Source organism: Bufo bufo, chromosome 6 (genome assembly GCF_905171765.1).
Source record: "Bufo bufo chromosome 6, aBufBuf1.1, whole genome shotgun sequence".
NCBI lineage: Eukaryota > Metazoa > Chordata > Amphibia > Anura > Bufonidae > Bufo > Bufo bufo.
The window spans coordinates 277,090,590-277,117,742 of NC_053394.1; the positions used below are offsets into that span (position 1 = coordinate 277,090,590).

The following is a 27,153-nucleotide window of genomic DNA, read 5'->3' on the forward strand; positions in this document are numbered from 1 at the left end:
TCTCCTGTCAGTGCCGGTTCCGTTTTGGCTCGGAATACAGTGGATGAGATTCCCACACAGACAGAACTGGGAAGGACTGCCTGCACCTCGCTCTGTACAGAACCTCAGGGACCTCATTACATCCCCCCACGAAATGGAGGACATATAAGTGCGGATGTATAATGAATATAGGTTCTAACACCTAATTACAACGAGGAACTTCTATAATTGCCATTTATTTTTACATTATTCACTGCCTGTTTCCTGCTTGAGGCACACACAATCACACCCTGGGAGAAAAAAAAAATCTCTCCCATCGGGGTGGGCGCCTCAGACAGATCCCTCACACAAAGGATCTGTATGTAGGGGGAGGGATGGAGGTTCTGGCTGCTGCTGATCCTGTCTCCATGGTAACCACCAGCCGCAGCAGCAGCAGCAGCAGGACCGAGAAAGCGCGCCGCCGCTAGGGGGAGTGGTCACATAACCCAGCCCACCGCGGGGACGCGCATTAGCAGGACCGGAGCAAAGTACGACTTGTTGTTTTTTTAGGGGGAAGCGCGGCCACGTTTCCTCCCCGCCTGTGTTACGGTGCAGGACGGTGAGTTGTTATTGCACAGCTCTGCACTCTGGTGTGAAGAAGAGCCAGCTGTTGGGAAACTACAAATCCCAGCATACCCTGAAGACCACAGGTTGTCAGTGCATGCTGGGAATTGTAGTTGCGCTTATTGGTTGGCATTGGGAATGTACTGAAATGTAGTAACGTACTGGGTAGGTTATTTGCAGTCTTCTACAGCCAGGGTCTGGTACTGTCCGGCTATTGGGGGCATGCTTGGAGTTGTAGTTCCATAACAGGTGCAGATCAGTCAGTGGTTTCAGACTCATCATGTAACCCAGCTTTCCCAGATGTGATGCAGCAGCCATTCCCTATCTCACTACACATACAGGGTGGTGGGAAGGCCAGGCTACATCTGCTATGGCATCTGTATACACATGGCTGGAGAGTAGGCATCAAGGGCTAGATAGATAGATAGATAGATAGATAGATAGATAGATAGAAGGATAGATAGATACTGGATAGATAGATAGATTCAATTAGATAGATAGATAGATAGATAGATAGATATCAGATAGATAGATAGATAGAAAGATAGAAAGATAGATAGATAGATTCAATTAGATAGACAGATAGATAAATAATAGATTAGGGTAGGATAAAATTAGATAGAATATAAATGGTCTGAAACTACAACCCCTAGCATGCCTAGCTCCGCTGGGAGTTGCAGTCCCTCCAGCTGTCTGCTAATCCCTCGCTCTGGCTCAGCCTCTTCCACTGGTGACAGCCGCCGCCCCCCCCCTCTTGTCACGTGACCAGCTCTCCTGACAGCTCCCCTGCTCGTCCCCGCCGCCGCCGCTCGCCCTCGCTCCTCTCGCTCTGCGGACCAAGGAGACAGCAGCCCCGGCCAGCAGCGGCAGGACAGCACCGGCCAGGTACCGAGCAGGTGACATACGGCATTGTGCATGTCTTCTCATGACATGGGCTGGGTGTAGAACCACATCGCTACGGATGTGACTGGACATGTGTCTGGCAGTCTGCTGCAGTCTCTTATTGCATGTCTCTGCTGAGAGGTGCCGTGTGATATGTCTATATATTGTGTATAGTCTATGGCTACTCTATAGTTATTAGTATGTTTCATATTGGAATCCACACATGGACAGGCAGGTGGGGACCAGAACAAAGAGGTTGATGGCAGATCCCTGGAGCATCACTCAGGAAGAGGTCTTTATGACATGTATCTTAACCCCTCCTCTGCCATCCACTTGATGTGGCAATGAACAAGTTAAGCGGGGTGGATAAAGGTTATGGCACATAGAGCTGCGGGCACATGCTGGGGTGAGGTGTGGCAGTGCATCCTATAGACAGGAGGGGGCTACCGCCAGCACATACTGCCGGATCAGGTGCATTGTCTGCACATTTGCTGCTGGCGGAGTTGACCAATACAAAAAAATAATCGAACGCACAAGATATTCACATGTAGCTAGGTCTGGTGTATAGCATGTTCCCAGCATACATAGGATGCAGCAGGCAAAAAAGAAATAAAAAATCCGAATTTTGGAGGGTGCGTTATATCGTGCCTCATTGAGATGCAGGGAAATGCCTGGTAATCCTGAGAAATGTCGTACAGCCAGGTCACTTCTGTGCAGATCTGGCATCAGGCGCGAGCACAGCTCCTGTGGGGCGTTGGCATGCCCTCACTGTGCAGTAGGTAGGGCACAGGAATTTCTCACGGAGCTGTGCATTGGTTAACGTGCCAGCCTTGTGCCGTTGCTACATTTGGGGACATTTTGGCACTGTTCTGTGTTTTTCTTCCATGGCTGCAGCAAGGGGTTAAATGCATGCTGGTTATACCCCAACCCCACCCCCATTCTGTGCCAAGGTGCTCCCTTTAGCTCCTCTGTTACCAAATCATGACCACTGGCGTGGCGTAGAAACAATGGTGGTTTGGCCGTGGCGGTGCGGATTGTGGTGGGGTTTTTCTTTCGGTAGGATATCGTTCTATCGTGCGTGGACACACCCCTTGCAGCGCAGTCCTCCACACTTTGCAGATGTTCCGCCATCCCTCTCACACACCAGCCCTGGCTGTGCCCTCCCTGGCTCTATCAATCCCGGCTTTTGTTTCTCAGCCCCCCCAAACCCTGGGTATACAGAGCCCCCTCCACCACATCTGTTGGTAGTTTACTCGCCCTAACCATCCTGGAGAATACACAAGGGGACTGTCTGTGTCTCCTCTCTTGTCCCTCGCTTTGGGAATGCTTATTTTCTTTTTGTCTCTTTGTGTAGTACGGCGGACAGAGCGTTTAATAATAGCTTTCATAGCCATGAGATTTGCTGTGGGAAAAGCAATGAAATACAATATGGTCATTTGTAGCTGAGGGCGAGGAAATCTGCAAAATTGTCATTGGAATGAAGCGAGATTGTATGCATTTTATTAGATATTTCCACTGCATTATCAAGGCTACCGCCATATAGTATTCCTAGATTATTTGAATGTGTCTGGAATCATTTTCCCTTAACGCCTCCGTGCATTGTGTCATTTACATCAGTCTATTGTTCTGCCCATGCTTCAAGCAGTCATTCGTCCTGTCTTACACGTGACGGTTGGGGATGTATTTCTGTATATGTTACTTGTAGGATTTTATAATCATTTTTAGTATGGATAAGGCATGCTAGTGGTGCTTGTTGCTGGGGGCTCAGGGGTACTTAGGGGTTGCAGAGGCCATTAGGCCCCTGGTAACTGAGGGGGGCCAATAATACATGGCACTATTATAAACAAGCAGTGCAGTGTAGGATTAGAAATATATTCATTATAATATGTCAGTGAAGGCCCTCCATATTTTCTTACCTAGCATTAAGTAGATAGGAATCTGGTAGATAGATGATAAATATGATATATATAAACAGATAGATAGACCTAAATAGATAGATGATAGATATAAGATAGATAGATGATAGAGAGATAGATAGTAGACGGATAGATAGATAGATAGATAATATATATGATATACATAAACAGATAGCCCTAAATAGATAGAAGATAGATGTAAGATAGATGTAAGATAGATAGAAGATAGATGTAAGATAGATAGAAGATAGATGGATGATAGGTAGATAGATAGATGATAGATAATATATATGAGATAGATAGATACATACATAGGCATATAGATGATAGATAATAGTTAGACTGTCTTGTGCAGGATAGATAGATAATAGATATTAGATAGATAAATAGAGATAGATATAGGTAGATAGATAGGATTGTATTAGGGTCCAGTAGCTTGCAGGTTCTCCGCTTATACCATGTGTAATAGATTCAAATTTTCAGTAATCTGAAAACCCCAATAACCTCATGCACACGACTGTATCCATTTGGTGGTTGGTAAACCCCGGATCCGCAAAATACAGATGCCATCTGGGCGCTGTCTGCATTTTCTGGATGTCCTCCGTGTGCTGTCCTCATCTGTATGTCTGTTCTGCAAATGATAGAACATGTCCTATTCTGGTCCCAAAAATGTGCACCACCAAGTCAACACACGAATGCCATCGGTTTGCGGACCGCAAAACAGATACGGTGGTGTGCATGAGGCCTAATCCAGCCGTATCCTGCTGGAATCTCACAAGACTGTAAAGGTACCCATACACATTAGAGGACCATTAGCGAACCTGCCAATTTTGGAAGAACCGGCCAACCATCCATTGTGTATGGAGGTGTGCTAACTCTCTCCTGACAGCAGGTGTCTGGAATGAAGGATCGGGCATGTTGGATTTCATCATGCCCAATCCTTTGTTCTCACAGGAGATAACTTGATAACCAGAGGTGTCTGGCAGCAGCTAATTCCCCTCCCCCCAGTGAGAGCATGTGCACATTTGGCAGAGGGGGGAGGAATATAGCTTTCATCCAAAAGCTATCTGAGGTATATGGCTGCCATTTATAAGCACAATAAGGACAGGCGGATGTAGTAATGGGATTGTGGACATACTGGGCCTCATGTAGGAAGGGTTGCCTATAGCAACCAATCAGATTCCAGCCTTCATTTCTCCAATACAGGTTGGAAAATGAAGACACAATCTTATTGGTCACTTTAGGCATCGCCTCGGTATACCGCTGGTTTACTAGTCAGCTGCAGGTACTGCCTGTGGTGGATGGACTAGGCCTGGTTTCCATGATAGGCCCGCACCTTCCCCAGTGCTTGAGCTCATTTTTGAATATTTTGTCAAAACATTATCACATTTAGGTAATAATGCTGTATATCAAATATCAGTGATCGTTCTTTGTGCTTCCGTCATTTTGTTTGATGGCAGATGACCCAGAGGTCTAGGCAAGACAGAAAGTGATGGGGGTGGGGGTCCTATTGTGGTGTTTGAATGCAAGAAATGCATTTAGAGACTTTAAAGGAAACCTGTCACCATGATTTTGCGCATAGAGCTGGGGACATGGGCTGCTAGATGGCCACTAGCTCATCTGCAGTACCCAGGTCCCATAGCTCTCTGCGCTTTTATTGTGTTAAAAAACCGTTTTGAGTGATATGCAAATGACCTGATATGAGTCCTGTATCCAGAGATGAGTCAAGCGGAAGGGAGCCCAGCACCGCCCCGCGTCCTCCGAATCTCCTCCTTGCCGGCTGACGTCACAGAGCTGGAGCGCCGAAATCTCGCGATGCGCGAGCTAGCGCATGCGTAGTTCGTTCCCTGTGCTGATGCCAGTACAGGGAATGAACATGATGCCGACACTGCGCATGCGCTAGCTCGCGCATCACGAGATTTCGGCGCTCCAGCTCTGTGACGTCAGCCGGCAAGGAGGAGATTCGGAGGACGCGGGGCGGTGCTGGGCTCCTTTCCGCTTGACTCATCTCTGGATACAGGACTCATATCAGGTCATTTGCATATCACTCAAAACGGTTTTTTAACACAATAAAAGCGCAGAGAGCTATGGGACCTGGGTACTGCAGATGAGCTAGTGGCCATCTAGCAGCCCATGTCCCCAGCTCTATGCGCAAAATCATGGTGACAGGTTTCCTTTAAAGGGGCGATCTCACAAATCAAGTTCATATTATAAGGACTATTTCATGCGGGGGCTAATCTGTTTTCTTGCATTTGGTTAATTTGGGACAAAGAGGCCCCAAACAGTAAGAGACCCTCATTTATGTGAGGGGCTTATATAAATCTGCTCATTTTCACCACGGGGGCCCAAATTTGCAAGGACTGTCTCTGAAAATTAGGAATAGTCCCTGCAAATTCAAGACTGGAGGTAGCAATGCTGCCATTGAACTGACTGGGGGTTGCTACTTGCGACTCGCAAGTAATCGCAGAATTGCTAAAAATCCAGCAGTGCTTAATTTTTTTAATTTTTTTGCGATTCTGGGATTGCAGTAGCAGCAATTTGCGTGTCGCGTTGTGACCCAGTTCAGTTATTGTGGCCAAGATTGCCATTAAGCCCTAGTTTTAAATTTCTTTGCCTTCTATTCCACCCCCCAAAAATATAGGCCCTGGTTTATCAAGACTGCCATCTGCTGCGCTGTTCTTGATATGACATTTATAACCAGACGGAGACCTCGCCATAAATTACATGACACCACTGGTAGTCCATGTGCCAGAATGAAATTATCAATATGAAAATACCAATGAATGTACCAGGATCCCGCCCTTACTACGCCGCCTGTTCATAAACCTGGCGAACGCATTGTGAAATGCTGGTTGCAACTAAAAAAAGTCACAAAACCAGGTTTTGCAACTTTTTGGGCCAAAAAAAAGCCTAGTGGAATGATGAATTTCCCTTATAGCTTTTCTTTTTTCTTATTCTGTGTCCCCTTGAGCATTACTGCTAACCTGTGCTATAGTGTTAGGGCTGCTGGCAATGTGACATGATCCGTTTCTCTGTTTTCTGCCTACAACTCCCAAATCCCCTTGCAGGCACTCCGTTTGTCTTTCAGTCCCCCCTGCTGAACATTGGCACCAGTCATCATCCCCCTGATACAGGGGTACCTTTTCTCATGGACTTCCCAATCTTTCCTTGGGCCTGTACTGCTCCCTAACCCTTGTGCCATATACTGCTGAGGCCAGTAATTGGCTGCAGCGGTGATATCATAGCTGCAGCAAAGAAGATCATGTGATTGACTGCAGTGGCACCACTGGGGCTGAGGGGGTTTAAAACGTTAAGTAGAACTTGCTTTATTATTTTAACTTTTATTTTATTTTAACTCAGACAACCCCTTTAACGCACAGCCATGGGTATATATATCATTGAGGAAGCCCATGCAGCTGTCATGGAGCCCATGGAGAATTAGGAGACCAACACAAATCGGCTTTTGTAACAAACTCTGCATCACAAGCACAGAAGAACCAGCCAAAAGGTTCCATTATCTTTCTTCCAAAAAGAATGGAAAAGAGGCAAGGAGCCAACTAGCAATGACACTTTGGTGCCAGCAAGAGGGCCACAATTAGATTTTTACCATGTGGCCCTCTCTACCCTATGTACACCTCTGCACATAGCTTGACGCAATGAAATTTAATAAAAAAAATTGGTACCAGCCTGTCCACCTACCAACACATGCCATTTATAGCACTGCAGTCCTCTTATGTGGCAGAGGGGCTTCTGGACCCCATCTACATCCCTTATAGCCACATCCTGGATTTAGGATTGAAGAGGAGCATGTGGTCAAAGCATGGTAAATGAGGACACGAAGCCTTCTTTTCATGGATGCTATCCATCCGTTGAATTTGGTGCAGACAAATTGCAGCCTGGCATTGAACCAAGCCTTCTGCTTTGCATTACCATGTTACTGTCTTTCAGTTTTACAGTTGAGAGTACATCATTTCCATCATGTACATTAGGGTTCCCTGTGGGAGCCTGAGACTCCTTCCTGTGTAATCTTTTGTGCGATAAACCCTAACAAAGTGCGTTAGAAAGCTTTACTTACCTGGAGCCTGCAGCTGCTGAGATCATCGGGATCTTCTTGATGACTGTCCTCCTGACCTGGATAGAAGGCATGGGAATGGAGTTGTCATGCATCACCTTATTAAAATGCTCTCCGGGTATAAGAATGTGAATGCTTCTCTCTTGGATCTCAGGGACCCTGTCATTGTTTAGAATAGGGGCATGGTGATGTCTGACAGCCCAGTTTCACACTCCTATTGCAGTCAAGGCAGGGAGCCAATGGAGTGCCTATGGACAAGAGAAATTTCTAGCAAGTGGGTTAACATGATGCCAAAGTGCCAAATCGGCAAGCTCAGCCTCACAAAGCAGCCTTTATCTGCTGACTGGATTTTTGGAGATGATCTGATTGATTTTGAGACATTTAATGTATGTCATGGCTGATATTGCCAGCTTAGTCCATATGTCAAGGTGTGAAGGGCTACAAGCTCTGCTCTAGAGGAATATTTTGTGGCACAGCTCTCCAAATATGTAGGATATTGGCTCAGTTCTCTGAGCGAGGTACCCTGGGGTCACACACTAGATTAGAAATCCTGCCGTAATCTTCTACTTAACCATTCAGGTTTGCATTCATTTGTTTTCAGAGCAAGAGGATGGCAAGGGACAAGGAAGAGGAGCATAGCCAGGAGGGGATAGCAGGCATGTGCCCTGGTTGCCAGCCAGGAAATTTACAGAAATGGCTAGGGAATGGAATTTTTGCCTAAAGTGATGGAAGGCCTGGCTATGACTCTGCGAGATGCATATATGATACCGTACTTTATGGCTTATGCATTAAGGAATTTGAATGTTGTAGTGGCAGGGGCCGTCTGGCTGATAACCATAGTGCCACTTGAGCCCACCTTATTGCTTCTGGCCAGGTACATACAACTGAGGGAACTATAGGGGTCATTATTAGAGAAAGTCCAGGCAGCATGCTAAAGGTATGGCTGGCTTGGTGTCGAGGCCCACATCTCACCTCCTAAGCCTCCTACTGTATCAATATTAGAGACAGAGGAGGAGGAGGACAGAAGATGGCAGCTAGTGATGGCTTTTGTTTCAGGGCCAAGTTCCCAGTCTTTCCCCGTGTAGTGGATGTCCCCACTCAGGACCGCCATCTGAGCCTGGTGGACTTAAAGGGTCACCGAGTTTAAAAAAAAACTTTTGATATAGTGGGCAGCACGGTGGCTCAGTGGTTAGGACTCGTGCCTTGCAGCACTGGGGTCCTAGGTTTGAATCCGACCAAGGACAACATCTGCATGGAGTCTGTATGTTCTCCCGGTGTTTGTGTGGGTTTCCTCTGGGTACTCCGGTTTCCTCCCACACTCCAAAGACATATTGATAGGGACCTTAGATTGTGAGCCCCATTGGGGACAGTTGGATGCTAATGTCTGTAAAGCGCTGAGGAATATAGTAGTGCTATTTAAGTGCATAAAATAAATAACAAATTAATATATCATAAAGACATATCAAAAGTTTTGATTGGTGTGGCTCTGAGCGCTGAGACCCTCACCGATTGCTAGAATGAGGAGAGAGAAACGCGTGTATATCACTCTGTCTATCCTCACTGCAGGAGAGGAAGCGAGACCGACACAATAGACAGTCTATGGGCCCTATTCCCTGCAGTGAGGAGCATGCTATGCAAGTGCTTCTGTCTCCCCCATTCTAGCGATCGGACGGAGCATACAGACCCCCAATGATCAAAACTGTGTATATGTCTCTATGACATATCAAAAGTTTTCTGAAAACTCAGTGACCCTTTAAAGGGGTTGTCTGGGCCACAGACATTAATGACCTATGTTATCTTCTTGAGACAAACCCTTATAAATGAATCTTCCCCTTACAGAACACAATAGCATATATAACAATTGTGTACTGTAATGTAACCAATGGACCTTAAAGGGATTAATACTGTACCGGCAGGGGTCCGACAACCCCCCCCCCCCCCCTTCCCCACTGATCAGCTGGTTATTTGAAGTGAATGGGAGCAGCTCTGCAGTTACTGACTCCATCCACTACACAATAGACAGAGCGATGTAATTCCAGTGCTGGAGCTGCAACTAAACAGCTGATCGGGGATGTGGAATGTCAGCCCCCCCAATGACCAAGACCCAGCAGTCGCAAGAAATCCAGCAGGTCGCAGTAACTGGCAAGTTGCACGTGACTCCATTTACTTCCACTAGGTGCACTGCAGGCAGTGCTACTCTGGGATCATTTCTGTTAGACCCCAGCCTTGCCCCTATATATAAAGCAAAGCTCATGATTTGTTAGATTTTTTTAAAAAAAAATATTTATCCATCAAACAGTTCACCACAAAACAATACATCTCCAATTTTTTTTATCCATATGTCTATGTCATGTTCTATGGGAAAGAAGTGGCCTCGACAGGCCAAGGACAGCGCAGCGAGAGGAGAAAAGAGCCTAGTGCGATTCACATGTTTGGTCATTTATGTGGCAGTAGTAATTGCTTTATTATATGATGATTAGACTAATCAGAGTCCTACAAATGCTGTCTCTGACTGATGGACGTTCCTGACCTTACCAGCTCAGCGTGTGCTTTATAGTCTCAGTCGCTTTATGCTCATCATTTCTCAGGGCTGCAGATTATGGCTTTATCCAGTGTGTGTTAGAAGAGCCTATAATAGAAGTTATGTCATAATCTGAGCTACAGGATAAAATACAGTTTTATGTGTCCAAGAACATCACCACCAAAAATGAAAACATCACCAGGATTATATAAGCAGGTGTATATGAGCGTAGTGCTCAACATACATGTACAGAATACACCCATAGCGTGCTAGCCATCCATACTGTACCCCATATGCCTCGGATTTCCATATGAATCTAGCAGAAAAAAACGTGGCATTTGTACTATGTACAAGGGCACCATATGGCCATATAGTTGAATTCAGGAGGGCACCTGCGGCTGTCAAGTATCCTTAATTAATGCTGAGAGCATCAGATCCTTATATATTCAGCTGGCGGGGGTGAGGAAAGCTCGGGTGGCCCCCTGGGCATTGACCCACCAGGAAATTTCCCTGTAAGGTCTATGGCCAGTCCGCCCCTGTGAAGGCTTTGCCGTGGTCATTCTTCAGTGAATCTTTAATTCTTTTCAGTCCATACATGTGGGCAACATTGTAGTTTTTATTTGTAGCATACTTTGTGAATTTTACGGCAGAATTGTGGCACAATTTTTTAGCAAAATATCATCTTAGGCCACACACCATTTCCACTGAGCCACACCTGCTTCCCATTAAGCCACGCACCTAGGCGCAGTGGATTTTTCTTTAACTAGATGTGCCAAATTTTGCTTTAGTTGACTCTCGCATTTTTTGAAAAATTCTTCAGCTTTTTGTTCATTTCTCCGGCATTCCATACTGGTTTAGCGTCTTCGAGAGAAAATACAACAATTCCAGTTGCTCTGACTTATTACTACTGATTTACCGTGACCAGATGATCAAGAACCTTCAAGGACATGCTGTGGGTGAAGCTTCCCTAAGGCTTCCTTCACACAGACTTTTTAGTGACTTTTTTTGGCTTGTCAAAAACACCATGGGGCAGATTAGTCTATACACCAGTCTTGATTTCTCTGTGCTGGCGTGAGATGCACCTACATTTTTAAGAGGTGTAGTCTTCAGCTATAAATCCTGCCAGTAAACCCGGCAGGCAGTGAGAAGCCCCATCTCTTCCCAATAAGTTCCACCCATTTTCTCTACACTTCGGAAAAATGGTGACTAACTTAAAAAGTCACAAATTATGACACACAGATGGTGCACTATTGTGGCGTAAAGTCTTTAATAAATGTTCATCCTGGATTTTCAGGCTTTTTTTGCAAGTGTTTTTTGGGTTTGTTTTTTTTGGGAGGTAGCTTTTTGATGCAGACATTTTTTCTATGAGTATTCTTCATGCCTTTTTACAGTACTATAGAGAAGCCTAGGAAAAATTGATGAAAAAGCTGCTTTTCAGTAAAACCCGCCAGGAAAAAGTGGTGTGAAACCACCCTAAAAAAATGTACTTTTGCTGCAGTTTTTTGTGTAATACAGCCTCTCATCTTTTTTTTTTTTTTTTTACCCCTGATGGTGGGTGTGTGAACAAGACCTTAATGTACACAGGAGAATGGTGCCTATACTGTAATGCATCATCAGCACATTTCATCTTCTCTGCAAATTACGCAGTAAATTGTGCTTTTAGCTGGAGCCTGTGAATGCTTACACACCTCTGGGAAGTGATCAGATCCCTCTGAGCCTTGTCCTATGGTATTAAATATTAATGCAAAATCATTCGAAGAGAGAAGGATTTCACATGAAAGGTTCAAACCTGCAGAGTGTAAAGAGGAGCGAGCAGGATTGTGAAAAGGGTCACAAAATCCAACAAAAAAAATATTGAAAAAAATCATAAAAATATGAAAAATAATAACAATTAAATTAATGCTGGACAAATTTAAGGGTCAAGTAGCCAAATTGCAGTCACATAGAAGTACAGTGATATACGCACTGTACTTCTGCTTAGACAGGCAGAACCGACATTGGGTCTGACTGGTGGAATTCCAGTGCTCATCTAGCTTTTTTCTCCCTCTAAAAATATACATGTGAGTAAATTTGCCTATGAAATTAGCCACAGTTTGTAGGTGGCAATGAAATTGTTAGCCCTGCTAGGAAGGAAAGCAGTATGAATAAAATTTTCATATGAATCTTTTGTTATTTTTTTATTGGTATTAATACAGTAGGTAGAATTGCAGCTATTATAAAGAATGCTCATTAAAGGTGGTGTCGTTGCATCCTTTTTGAATCAATCCATATATACACTCATTGATTAAAAAAAATTATGCACCCAGATTGCTGGAAAACTTGACATGCAGTTATGTCTTAGCCAGGGTCTTGTCACAAGAGGGAGTAGAAGTGCTTCCACTACTGCCCTATAAAAAGGCTCTTAGAGGCCACTTTTGGGTAGTGTACCTCTTCTTGACAGATAGCAGATGTCCTACAGATCACGATAAACGATCGAAGATGTAGCAACTCATTAGCCACAAAACTTCATACCTGCGATCGTCCCTCGTTCGCTTTTAAATCGTTAGTTGTTATCACATGTAAGATGGTGGACAGATTCTTGGTCAAGAGGTTGATTTTCAGATGGAATAAAAGGTGTGACAGTGGCTGACATCATGGTGATAGCCACCTACTACACCACCCACTGTCCCATTCCCCATCCGGTAATGTATTTCCCTTTCAAGGTAGCCAATTTAAAAAAACATGTACATTTCAAAGACACTTTGCCACTCCCCCAAGCCATGCAGTGGATCGTTAGTGACTGGACGACTACATATTATGCGAACGGATCTATTAAAGACTAACGATAATTTTATAGCATGCTGAAAGATCACAATGGATGAGAAACGAGCGATTTATCACTCATCTTTTAATCGATCATACTTATTACATCACATGATTCTCGACCATTTTGGCCCGCATGCACAAGCACAAGCGGCTTCTACAGTTTCTTTGTCCACCACTCAGCTCAGACACAGGTGACACCTTCATTACACACCCCTGCCCAGTCTCTACCTGGACTATTTCCAGGAGCTTAGCAGAAGAAAGTTCTATTATGGAGGCCTAGTACCAAGTGAAGGTGTGCTGTTCTATTTGTCTGCCCATGTACCACCTCTGCCTATCTACCGATTCTGACCCTCTCTTCCTGATCTGACCTCAGACTTTTCCCATCCTTACCTCTGCCCATATTATGTCTACGAGTATTGCCTGACTCTTTGCTGCTTTACACAGGTGTCTCTAACCGCAGTAGGTCACCTGCCAACCATATTGGGACGATTTCAAGAGATAGTGCCTGGTGGCTCTCCAGTAGCGAAGACCAGTTGCCTGTATAGGGGTTAAAGAGTGAAAAACAGTGGATTGTGGGCATAAGTGCAGAAGGATGCCAATATGAAAACTGCTTACCTCCACGCCCAAACGTATCTTGTATCCAGGCTACAGGTGGCCCAGCAAGGTTCTTGAACCTTCTTTCAATTGTACAGTTTTCCCTGATAATTTTATCCTCTCGCTCTAATATTGTAATCACTTACATACAGTATATCATCAATACATTCACACCTAGAAAGTTTCATTCCATTCCAACAACTTCTTCTTGGTGAGTTTTTTTAAAATGAGTGTATATGCAAGCAATTGGCTCCAAAGTCAGATTCAGATGGGATTGAATTCTACTAGCTTTATTGCATTCTTGTATCAGAACCTCCATTCCTGCTCGTATTGATAACAGAGCTTAGACCAGGCACATTGTTAAGCAGGTCGGATCTGAGTATGTGGCAGTAATTTAAATGGCATTATTATGGAGCTCTGAAACCAACCATACTCAGACACTGGAAAGATGCCTTTATGTATTCCCAAGGTGTAGGCCCAGCTGTATATGTCTTACATCTCTCCATGGATTGTATACTTGTGCTCATTTGTATATCCGGCTCAGTCAAAGAGAACACATTATGGAAATTAGGATCCATTAGTAAACTTTCACTAATGTCTTACAAAGCACCCCACACACTAACATCGCAGGACTGTCAGTTAACCCTTAGGACATGTTCACATATCAGATCACTGAGGACGATTTTGGCGGCGAAATCCATATGTATTGCAAACCTAGGGTCAGCCACGGATTTCAGCCATGGCAAAAATGCATGCCGGATTTTTCCAACGTATATTATTGCCATGGGAGTATGGCATATTGCCCTGCTTAGTGCCATGCAGCAAAGTCCAGCAGTTGGGAATATATTATTAAATGTAGATATACCTACTTATAAGGCTGGATTTAGGGGCACACATTTTCATTGGGCCATGTGTCTCATCCTTCCATCGAGAATACAGCAGTCAGGTGTCTACGGTTCTTCTATATAATCTTTGCTCAGACATCAGAAACAACTTTTCTTCTATAACTGTCTGCTTTTTTTTCCGATGTCTCTCGGCAGTATAAATGACCGCAGCCATTTTGACCTGCTACGGGGCAGTAGTGTAGTCACAGAGTCACCCAGGCTGCATAGAAATGTTGAGAGGCTGTTCTCCCCTACACCTCTCTGTGGCTCCGTACCTGGCAGCCTAGGTTTGGAAGTGTAGAAAATCAGTTGTTGCCAAACTACAATTCCCAGCATACCTGGACAGCCTACAGAGATCCCCTTGAAGTCACGACTATGAACCACTGCATTCCTTATAGTGGTTGTCACCAGGGGCGTAACTACCATAGTGGCAGACCATGCTACTGCTATGGGGCCCAGGGCAAGAGGGGTCCAGTCTTAGTCAGGATTATCTCCTCTTCTACTGGAGATGAAAGCTTGGTCAGGACTCTACCCTCTAAAGCAGGCATCCTCAAACTGCGGCCCTCCAGCTGTTGTAAAACTACAACTCCCACAATGCCCTGCTGTAGGCTGATACCTGTAGGCTTTTCGGGCATGCTGGGAGTTGTAGTTTTGCAACAGCTGGAGGGCCGCGGTTTGAGGATGCCTGCTCTAAAGGAACAACTTTTAGCAAATGAAGCAGTGGAAAAATGACCCAAGGGTCATTGGAAAGGCTTTAGGCAGAAACCCTTCTGTCCTGTGTGGGTGAGCTGGATTGATCCTTGCTATGGGGACCTTACTTCTCTATGTACGCCACTGATTGTCACCTATTAATCCTGAATGGCAGATCTTCCTAGCAATATGGCGATCAATAGATCAGTAGTCAAGGAAAGTTCCAGCATCTCCAGTGCAATTGCAGGGCTTCTGAAGATGTCTGCTACCTAATATAAAGTGAGTAACTTGTTTAGAAGCCTGATCTTTGACTTTCAGCTTTATTAACACCTTATCAGTCCAAAGAAAGAGATGCCATAATGGATGGATAATTTTGTGGAAAGGCTCATCAAAAATGTATAAACCAGGCTTTAAGGATTGTAAGTAGAATTCATCTCCGGAGCTAATGCCATTTTATTACTCAGCCACATTTTATAGTAGACTAATAGTTATGATGTATAGATGATCGTGAAAGGGGTTGGCTCATCACAGACAACTCCATTAATAGGCCAGCCGTGGGGGCGATCTGTGGTTGACAACCACAGGTACAGCTGCCGGACCCAAGGTTGTCCTGTGCTGATCATTTCCCCAGTATGATGTTTTCTTCTCCGTCTGCATCTAAGGCTTCGTTCACATAACCGTTCAGCCTTTCTGTTTTCCTGCGGAGAAGGCACATAACTGAGCCAAACGGAGCCCTTAGGACCCCATAGACTATAATGGGGTCCGTTATGTTTCCGCTCAGAAGATGATTTTGAACCGGAGACAAAAGTCCTGCGCGCACAACTTTTGTCTCCGGTCCAAAATCATCTTCTGAGTGGAAACATAACGGACCCCATTATAGTCTATGGGGTCTGTAGACTCCGTTTGGCGTCAGTTATGTGCCTTCTCCGTCCTTTCCGTTCTCCTGCTCCTAAACGGTGCAGGAACGGTGATGTGAACGAAGCCTAAAGCAAAATACAGAATTCATTTTTTTGTTCAGCTTGTAGGTACAGAGTTAGAGCTATACTGTAAGGTCACATGTTTGACAACGCGGAGGATGTAACTGCTGTCTGTTTCCCATGGCAACCAACAGAAAATTGGAATCCTCTGTGTATATGAATAGTGCTTTGCACCTTACATGTAACTTGGTCAGTTCGGTAGCACAACTATTGGTTCTTCTCACAAAATGATGACTTCATATGACATTGATTTGCTTGGAAACTCTGCAAGGATGCTACTTTTTGCTGATCTAATAATGATTTAGCAACCGCTGCAGGGGCCGCATGAAAATGTTCTTTTGCAGTAAATATGCATTTCTGAAGATACACTGAGCTTATAATAGATGCCAGTGCGGCTTCAGCAGTTGCAGAGGTTGATTGACTTCCTAGGACGGCCAAGGTGAACTAGATTTTATCATAGCCGACCCGAGAATAAAGTCAAGTTCACATGCAGAGGACGAGTGCTGGAGGATGATTCTGCTATAGATAGCATAAGATCTAATATCTTATTTTCTTCATTGCCTGTTTTGTCAAGAACACCACGAGACTAATGCATCCCACTGGCCTTAATTCCCTGCAGCCACCACAAGGGGTAGTTTAGGAGCCTACGATTTATAAATTGAATTCAATGGTAAAACAGTATTCAGTTAATTCCTAAGCTGTAAGTTGCAGGTAAGCAGAATTCCAGACTCCTTTGATGTGTACAAATCATGCAGGCGGTAGGGGGACATGGAGAGTTTGATGCCTTACAGCCGTATATCTACATTACATTTGGGTGTGCTGTTGTAGACTGTATGGGGAGTAGATGCATTTATAGATGGGACTGTAGAAACCTGTCTCCAAGAACATGGTGCTAAGACAGGTCAGATGATCATAATCAGCTGTATAAAACATGGATGCTTTATTCCAAAAACAGCTCCACACCTGTCCATGGGTTGTGTCTGGCATTGCAGCTCAGCTCCAATGAGGGTGAGCTGTAATACCACATGAGGTAGAGCGCACAGGACAAGGGTTGATTTCCACAATTAAAGGGGTTGTCCCACGAAAAATATTCTACAGTTTTAAAACAAGCACCTGGATCTGAATACTTTTGTAACTGCATGTAATTAAAAAAATTGTATAGCTACTGAGTTATTCAATAAAATGTATCTGTATAGTGCCACTTAATTTCTTATTTCTTTGTCCTGCTCACTGACATGGCCGCACATGCTCAGTTTCATCCTACAACTGCCTCCTAAGCTGTGATAGGCAGAGCATGGACACGCCCCCTTAGCGGCAGCAGAAAAGACACTCCCCTTGAGCTGCCAGCTTAATATAAATCTAGCAGAGCAATGAATGGGAAGATCTCTGGATCCATGTGAGGTACAGGGCTGGTTCTAGTTATGTTTGAAAGAGATTGTCGTGTACTATATGATGTCTGATTTTAATTTTTTACATTAGTCATGGGATAACCCCTTTAAGATGCAGATTACTGTATAGAAACATGATTACTGTATAGGGCCAAAGACCAACACTTCATCTCCAAGGAATTTTAACAGAGACTGAACCAGCATGATGATACTTTAATCTAAGCTCAGAAGTAAGTAGAAGTCACTCTGCAGATTACTGAAATAATATAAGGAGGCCATCCATTTATTTATTCATTCACCCCTCGTTTTTAAAAATTTTCCTTACAGAAATTTTTTAATTTTCTTTACTTCATCATATTGTGTCCTCCTCTTCTGTAGGTGGCAGAATTGCACAACAATACCAGGCCAAACAGCTTCCTTTTTGTTGCTTGTGTAAAGCAGAACAGCAGTCCAGAAAATATCTGCCCTGGGCTTTGAGTGACATCAGTTTGTCCCTGCCTCTCGCTGTCACTGCTGTGCCCCTGGTCTCTCCTGGCACAAGGCAGCACGTCTGATTGGCAGGCCATGTATTGCTCCTGTGGAAGTGACAGTGTGGTGGGCATGTCTGTAAAGCTTGTCGTCTCCCCCTCCCCTCCATGCTGAGAGTTATTTATAGATGTGACACAGGAAGGATTGATGAAACCCAAGCTGCCGTTCCAGCGGCTCATGTAGCTCCACATATGACAGATAGAAAACACTGGGATCCCTCTATGTGGCTTTCTGTCCAAGTGGGGAGCTATTTAGTATTTACTCACCTAAAGCAGAGAAAGCAGAGCTGAGTATAGGGAGACTGGCAGCTGGCAGGTAAGGGCATCCTGGACTGATTGCAGCTTTTTATATAGGCCACGAAAAGTGCAAACTCACTACACAGTTTTATATGTGTGATATTCCTGTATTTACTGTAAAGAATCCATATAGGAAACTTAATAGACCCCCTTCAATAACATTTTTATCCAAATTATGCACAGTTGTTATTATACAACATTTCACTTGGACTTTACTAGGATTTTTAGAGCAATTTTCATTGGCTGTAGACCCTTTGTCCATATGTTGCATGTGTACTGATGTCCTAAACCTCTGGTGCCTGTAATAGGGAGTCACCAAGCACAGATCAGGGCATTTTACAGGATAATAATGCTGAACTAGAGGGTGATCAGTTGTGCTGATTCATCCCTTCAAATATTTTTTATAGTGGTCAAGGCTCTGTTTTTTTTAAAGAGATTAAACTCCAAAAATGTAAAACTCATTTTTTTACTCACTTATTTGGAGGAGTCGCTTGCCTTACTGTAGATGGTCAGCAGCTCAACAAGCACCTGCATCTCCCAGTTTGCTCTTTTGGTACCCCCTTCCTTTCCTGCATAGAAATTAGTCCCCCGCATACAGCCCCAGAGATATATATGGCATATAATGCACCCTGAACTTCATTCTTCACTGTCTAAAGAAATATAGCTATATGTTTCTATGAAATTAGAAGTAGGGATGAATGAATGAAAGGTGTCTGGACCACTATAATACTTAAAGGGATTGTCCCATGAAAAATATTCAGTTTTCAAACCAGCACCTGGATCTGAGTAGTTTTGTAATTGCATGTAATTAAAAATGTTGTATAGCTACTAAGTTATTCAATAAAATGTATCTGTATAGTGCCACTTAATTTCTTATTTCTTTGACCTGCTCACTGAGATGGCCGCACATGCTCAGTTTAATCCTACAACTGCCTCCTAAGCTGTGATAGGCAGAGCATGGACACGCCCCCTTAGCTGCAACACAAAAGACACTCCCCTTGAGCTGTCAGCTTGATATAAATCTAGTAGAGCAATGAATGTGGAGATCTCTGGATCCATGTGAGGTACAGGGCTGGTTCTAACTTCGTTAGAAAGAGATTGTCGTGTTCTATATGATGTCTGATATAAATTTTTCGCATTGGTTATGGGATAACCCCTTTAATAGGAAATGTTCTATTGATTGAATAGTGATACTTTTCATGGGAGAACCCCTTTAAGCCATAGAGCTCTAATTCCCTTGCGTAGACGTAGGAAGTCACCACTAAAGGGAATTTGTAAGCTTTCTTCATACACACGTATAAACCAGAAGCTCATCCCTCTAGTGGTGACTGCAGGTAGCCAGAACATTCTTATTTAAAGAGGACCTTTCACCGATTCTTACCCTATGAACTAACTATACAGATATGTAGAGCGGCGCCCGGGGATCTCACTGCACTTACTGTTATCCCCGGGCGCCGCTCCGTTCTCCTGCTATGCCCTCCGGTATCTCCGCTCACTAAGTTATAGTAGGCGGAGATACCAGTCCCTAAGTTATGGTAGGCGGAGTCTGCCCTAGCGCTGGCCAATCGCAGCGCAGAGCTCACAGCCTGGGAGGTTATTTTCTCCCAGGCTGTGAGCTCTGCAATGCGATTGGCCAGCGCTAGGGCAGACTCCGCCTACCATAACTTAGGGAACGGAGATACCGGAGGGCATAGCAGGAGAACGGAGCGGCGCCCGGGGATAATAGTAAGTGCAGAGAGATCCCCGGGCGCCGCTCCACATGTCTGTATACTTAGTTCATAGGGTAAGAATCGGTGAAAGGTCCTCTTTAAGAGGGTATTCCAATTGCAGTAGGTTGTCCCCTGTGCACTGGATCAGTGGGGGTCTGACCGCTGATACCACTGATGTTCACAAGAATAGGGACTCATTCATTTCAGTGGGGCCGCAAAAGTAGGAGTTCCGTACTTCCGTTCGACAGCCCCGCAAATAATATTGAGTATCTCCTATTCTTGTCCGAAATTGCATTTTCTATATAGTGCCGGCCCTGTGCTTTCCGCAAAATGCGGAGTGCACACGGCTGAAATCCATGTTTTGCGGATCCACAATTTGCGGACTGCAAAACACGGCATGGTCGTGAGAATGTACCCTTAAAATGTTGGCTCTTGGATCTTGCCCATTGCTGCAAACTCCACCCAGACGTGAACTTTGTATTTCTTTGGAATTTTAGGGGAAAAAAATAATAAATAAATATACAAAGATAAAGGGGATCATTTATGAATAGATATACGCCACGTTTTGGCGTATATCTGGCGTAGCTTCAGTTGCAAAGGGGATTTGCGACCGAATCTATGACTTCTTCCCCTTCCACGCCATGTACACCAATTCTAAAAAAAAGGGGAGCGGGGAAGAGGGCGGGGCCAGTAGGCCCTTCTCATTTAGCATTTTCTGTGCCAGTTTTTGGCGTAGAAAATGATCTTAAGACTATTAGGCGTCGGCGGTGGATGAGCCTAAGTTATGTAGAGGCCAGCACCTCTACATAATTTAGGCCCATCAAGCGCCATCGCAGTCTAAAACGCCGGTCTTAATAAATGACCTCAAAAGTTTTAGTTGGATGGTCGTTGTGGTGATGTTTACAGTGGAGAAGTGTGTCCACAATGATTTTTTGAAGTAGTTTATAGACCATCAGCTTTTTCCCCGTGAAATGAAGATAGCAGAGTGGACATCTCATCTACACAATTGTGATTGCCCAGCTATTTGGTGGTATCCACTGCTGTCTGTAGCTGCATTTTAAAGAAACCTGTTATGTGCTTAGCATTAAATGTAATCCTGTTACTGAGACAACAGCTAAATGACTCCACTAAATGAGGCGCGATAATGGGTGACGTCTCATCTATCAGCTATGGGCAGTGGGTAATGCTCTGCAAAGAACAGAGATGAGGAGTATTTGAGGAACAATTTGTTGATATGCAATTCCTCGTCTTGTTGGTCTCTCTGCATTATAAAAAGTTACTGGATGTGTGTTTCGAGGCACTGAATCAGTCTGAAAATTCTGGCCTTAAATCTAAATCCAATAGGTAGAAACTTTTCAATTTTGTTTGTTTATTGCGCATGTGCAGACCTATGTTTCCCCTTGTATTCTGAACCTGCGGTCATACTCCCAGCGGTCCTTGGTTATTGTTAACATACATTATGGTAGGTTGTCAAGAAGGTGGGGGCAAATGGAACCATAACTGCTGGATCAGACTACACAGAACTTATTTGTAGTCTGTCGCCATGGAGATGCATGGCTTTACACCAGAGCTGTAGAAACAAAATGTTACAAATGATGTTGGATTCCCTCTTTGGCTAGTATGAGGTGCTTGTATTAATCTGTTTCTTTTACCTGTATACCTTTTTATGGCATGGGTTTTCAGAAGCGTAACTTGTGGCCACTGGGTCTTGATGCAGCAAAGACAAAGGTAACTTCATCACTCAACTGCAGCCACTGACTAAATTCAAATTCCCAGGAGCAGCACTCGCAGAGCTTTTCAATATTGTCCCTATTCTGCCAGCCTGTAAAGATAAACTGCTGACTCTCTGGAGTGTTTTGGAGAAGGGGGAGCCTGCAGCCTTAAGATAAAGCATTCGCCATGTCATGAGGATTCCCTGCTGGGTGAGATAAACGGCAGAGTCCTCCCTTTGCATTTATCTGTCTCTTGTAGAGCTTTCATACACAGGAGATATTGCCCATTGAAACACAAGTGTCTTATTGCACTGGGGCCCATTTCATATAAGGTAGGTGTGGGGTTTGGCACTGTGCAGAGGGACTTATAATAAGCTTTTTATTGCGTCTTCACGGCAAAGCAGTTTTAGAGTAGTTTCAAACTGAACTTAGCATTGCATTCGGGTTTTCATGATCTGGGTTTGGGCTGGCGAGTGTCAGAGAATATTGTGCATTTTATTGTGTTCCCGTAACTAGAAATTAGAGAAAACCTTCTACCCTGTTATAGGCAGTACAAGGGTTCCTGGGGTATTTTTAACCATTGATGTGCCGGGTTGGGACTGACCTGAAGGGCTGGAAATGCATAGTGGCGTTTGCAGCTTTTCATTTAACCTGCAAATGTGAAATATTAGAACTGGCACCTATTGTGCATTTTCAGTTATGTTCATTGAAATTAGATAATAACTTGAGCAAAGTCTCTGGATAGTCTTTTTTTCCAATTCAGAACAGTGCAAGTAAAAAAAAAAATATCAGAATTAAAGGGGCTGTCTTACAGTATCTATTAGGGATATGAACATCATAAAAGTGGCTCTTCCTTAGGCGCCCCTGTCTATGAGCTAGAGCAGATCACCAAGCTAATAGGCATCTTCTCTTGTTCTGCTGGTCTTTGTCTGTTCATCTAATACATTCAGGGCTGTTTATTTCAATGACCGCATATAATGCCACATTTACGCTGCAAAATCAGAGATCTGCTAGGAGTCTCTCTGATGGTCATCTGTTCGCAGGTGCAGCTCTCATATTAAAGGGTGGTCTGTGATGAGACAGCTCCTATAACTTAATCTAAATGTGGCACGATTGAATCTGCTATTACCAGTTGTGGCATAACAGATGACCATACATGGAACCACAGCAGTAATCACTCCATCACATTGGTCAACCTAATTGATAATGAGCCACCATATTTCATTAATCTTAGTTTAATTGGTTGGCCACCACCCAGGTAGCCAATGTCTCCTGTTGATTCTGCTACCACTTGCCGTACCACCTCCAACCACTGTCAGTGACAGATATTTTTCTCAGACCCTGCCCCCACTTCCACTCACAGCTAAGGGTACTTTCACACTAGCGTTTTTCTTTTCCGGCACTGAGTTCCGTCAAAAGGGCTCAATGCCGGAAAAGAACTGATCAGGTATATCCCAATGCATTCTGAATAGAGAGTAATCCGTTCAGGATGTCTTCAGTTCAGTCATTTTGACTGATCAGGTAAAAGATAAAACCGCAGCATGCTAAGGTTTTATCTCCAGCCAAAAAACTGAAGACATGCCTGAATGCCGGATCCGGCATTTTTTTCCCATAGGAATGTATTAGTGCCGGATCCGGCATTCAAAATACCGAAATGCTGGATCCATTCTTCCGGTCTGCGCATGCAAGGTGAAAAAAATTAATGCCGGATCCGTTTTGCCGGATGACACCGGAAAGACGGATCCGGCATTTCAATGCATTTTTCTGACTGATCAGGATCCTGATCAGTCTTAAAAATGCCATCAGTTGGCATACGTTTTGCCGGATCTGCTTGCCGGATCACTCTGCCGCAAGTGTGAAAGTAGCCTAAGTTTACCTATATAGGAGTTGCACTTTTTGGCTCATGGCACTAGTTGTGCTAAAATTTGTGAGATGAACAGAGGACTGGCACTGCTTACGGAGCCACCCTGATCTATTAGGATTATTCTGGCACTGCGCAGGCATGTCCACATGTACTGGCCAAAACTTGCAGCAGTACAATCTGCACCAAATTGTTCTGTTTTTGCTGTGGTTTTCATTGTGGAAATGCTACAGGTTTGCCATAAATTTTACCCTCTTCATGGCAAAGGGTGAAATCGACGGCAGATATCCACAACATGCATTGATATCCTGTGGATTTAAAAACCACACAGCATGTCGCGATATGTACAGATTACAGTGCTGATACTTTTGCAGTGTGTGGATGAGATTTGTGTGGATTTTGCCACTGCAGATTTTGGCCAGATACTTTGCAGATTTTCTGCTGCTGTAAATCCATAGCAGCAGGGGCGGACTGACCATAGACCCTACAGGGAAATCTCCCAAAGGGCCAATGCCCAGGGGGGCACCCGAGCCCTTCTCACGGCTGCCGGACAGTTACATAACAATCTGATGCTCTAAGCATTAATTATTGCTAGTCCAATGTCCGCTGGTGCCCTCCTGAATTCAACTGTAACACCGTCCTCAGGACAGTGGTACAGTTGAATATTGTGGTGAAGGTAACAGTATTTTGTGCTGCACTGTGCTATTTGGTTCTGCTGGGGTGGTATTTTGTGCTGCATTACAGTATTGCAGGCCATGTCTGCTTCTGTTGTCCCTGCCTACTTGTGTTGCCCCGCCTTCTGTCAATTTGGACCCGCCTACAACATTGGACCATTTGTAGGTATTTCTCACGGCCGCTTTAAGTTCCCAGTCCACCCATGCATAGTAGACCCGCTACCTTTGGCCATACACTAATTGGGGGGCTCAGGCTGCACGTAAGGGGGTCCTATGTGTAAGTAAATGTATCCAACATTTCCTTAGAACAAATTCTCCCAAATTGACTCCTAGAAGTTTATTTGGTTTTCCTTTTCTAGTTTGGGTATTCTTGGGTATATTCCATAGATGCCTTCTGCTGGCCTCTGTTTGGGCTAAGGGTTCCTTACCCCTTCGCTCTTGTATGAGGCATGGGGCATGACAGCCCCTGCAGGCGCCACATAATGGTTCCAAATAGAGATGTAACTTTTTTTTTAAGCTGTGCTGTATTAAACTGAAAAACCTCATTCCCAAAACACTTGTTCCCTGTATCTGGGTCATAAACTGAAGCAAAGGTTTCCCTTGAAGCAATTTTACCACTTCAAACGAAAGCAGCAGATATTTCTTAGTCTTTGGTAAATGTCTCCCCGGGTGATGAGAGACTCAATACATCTTGTTGCCGGTGCATGTTTTCTCATACCCTGACAGTGAAATATGGTAATAAAATGTCTCCAGTCCAAACATGGCCGCAGTGTTTTCGACTCAGCAGACACCTCATCCTCCCACTGAACTGATTTCTCGGCAGCTTCTTCATTTTAACACGTCTCTGAGATGTATCGCTACTTAGATTTTTACACCAGGCTTACTCCATCCGTGTTGGAGAGAAGGTAGGATCCATCCGTGTTGGAGAGAAGGTAGGATCCCGGACATTAAGGACTGATCTTTATGGGATCAAGGTCATCCCTATGTTGGTTCCCTTGATAGTTTTGGCGGGAACATTTCCCACCATTTTTAGTGCCTGGGATGGCAACATGGATTTGATTGAGGTTGCCACCGCTTGGGCAATTTTGCCCTGGTGTGGCAACCTTTATTTTATTGGTTAAAAGTGTGGCCAATGACAGTGCTGGATATTTTTATTCATTTGCCTTTGTGACAAGGCTGTGATTGGTTATGGCATAGGAGCTTGAGGGAATAAATATGCGGGTGCAGCAGAAGCTGGGACGCTACCTCCTCTGAGAAGATAAGAAGATCGTTGCTGCCCCGCCCGCCCTCCCAATATGTTGTTTTTGTTTTTTCGGGTCATGGCTTGTTTTAAAGTTTATGGGATATAAGTTGTTGGTAAATCTTCAATTTGAGCTTGAGCTTATGGCTGAGCTCGTGTATTGTTTTTTTTATCAGAGTTTATAATAAATATGTTTAAATTGAGTTATGAAAGTTATTTATTAATTGAGAAAAGGCCGTGGCCAATTTATGAAAAAATTATTTCCAAACAAAAGTGATTGGTTTCAGTGCTTTTATTTATATTTCTTAATGATATTGTAAGTAGGGGTAGGACTTTTTATCCCATAAGCTCTTATGTAGCGGCATCTGAACAGATCACAATACAGCTTTTTATGTGGCAGTCAGAGAAAATGGCCTTCATTAAAATAGATGTAGACATTATTTACAGCTACAGCCCCATGTTACCCATAAATGCTGGGAGCACATGACTCATGAATCTCATTCTCGGGGGTCTATAAATACTGCACAGATTACTGACAGGCGCCTCAGTCTGCTCCGAAATACACACAGCCTTGTAGAAAAGGACTCTCTCCGTATTTTAGTTTTGTCAGAGGGTATGGAAATAGTTAACTACAAAACTGGTAGTCTGCACCACAAGTGGCTTTTTTTTGTATTGCCGTGGCACTATTATTTACGTGTCATTGTCTCTTGTGTCGGTTTTCAACTGAGTCAGTGATTCATGTTGGCAGCCACTTTAGGACCTTGCCGTTTATGGGGAGATGGCAGATCTGTGTGGTTTGTGGGTTTGGAAAGGTTCTTGCTCTGATCCCGCTTGGACACCCATGTTGCGAAAGTCTGGGGTCACCTCACGTTTCTAGCATCCACTTACAGATACCCAAAAAACGTATGCAAGCGAATGCCAACGGAAGGTCTCCAAAGATTTCTTGTTCTGCCAGAAATGTATGCCCCATTTTAGAAGGCTACAGAAAGTCTTGCAGATGGACAGTGTAGTCTTCTGTCTGAGGATAAGCATCACAGAGAAATGGTACTGTCATGTGGGCCCACAGACACCCTTCCAGGTCCAAGGCTGGACCAGTCCACCATTGTGTTCCCATACATTATAATACACAGCAGTGTTGGACTGGGCCAACCAGAGAGAATAAATCTTGAGGCCCAACCCCTATATCTGCAGTAAAGGTTAATAGTTTTTTAATAAAGAAATAGACCATAGTGGTAGGTGATTTTGGGGCCCATTATGGCATCAGAGTCTGGTCCCACTAATGGATCACCTTGTACTATGGTGGGCCAGTCCAGCCCTGATACACAGTGTATTATATCCTCATCTTTTAGCCATGTCCAGAAAAAAACGTGATACAGATTCCTGGTCAGTAAAGACAGAATTAACCAATGGGAAGCAATACCTTATGTTTTTTATAGATGCAGAAAAAAATCAAATGCAAAGAATCTAAAGTGTTGCAAAGCACCCACATTGGAATATAGGCTTTCCTGTCCGCCCCCTTTCTGAATTCATGGCAACCTTAATTTGTTGTATGCTACATTGATGAGATGTAATATGGGTAAAGCAGTGCTTCCTGCAATATGCACACATATTATGCAGATACCATGTAAATTGAATGGAGTACAGTAGTTCATCACCATATTCTTAGGGAGTAGCTTGCAATTTGCAATGGGTTTTTATCACTCAGATGCAACTCTCTGTTAATCACAGATGATGTTACCTCTGAGAGTAGAATAACTTGAATATGCAGCTTTAAATCCTTCATCGCTAAAATGTCCACATTAATAACTCTGATGTCAGTATT

The 27,153-nt window shown here is 44.0% G+C and overlaps 1 protein-coding gene across 11 annotated transcripts in view; it reads left to right on the top strand.

Moving 5' to 3' along the window:
- Window positions 1-458: 458 nt before the first annotated feature.
- LOC121005866 (microtubule-associated protein tau-like) overlaps window positions 459-27,153 on the top strand; it is a 70,398-nt gene continuing 43,703 nt past the window's right edge. For 2 of the 11 annotated variants that reach the window (XM_040438673.1, XM_040438675.1), the window contains exons 1-2: window positions 21,828-21,888; window positions 23,685-23,757. In XM_040438673.1, coding sequence (XP_040294607.1) covers window positions 23,750-23,757 — 8 coding nt within the window. In that variant the 5' untranslated portion in view covers window positions 21,828-21,888; window positions 23,685-23,749. Of the gene's footprint in view, window positions 578-1,298; window positions 1,479-15,905; window positions 15,914-17,998; window positions 18,155-21,766; window positions 21,889-23,684; window positions 23,758-27,153 lie in introns of those variants that run through there. The other 9 variants (XM_040438674.1, XM_040438666.1, XM_040438676.1 and 6 more) reach the window with 9 other exon arrangements.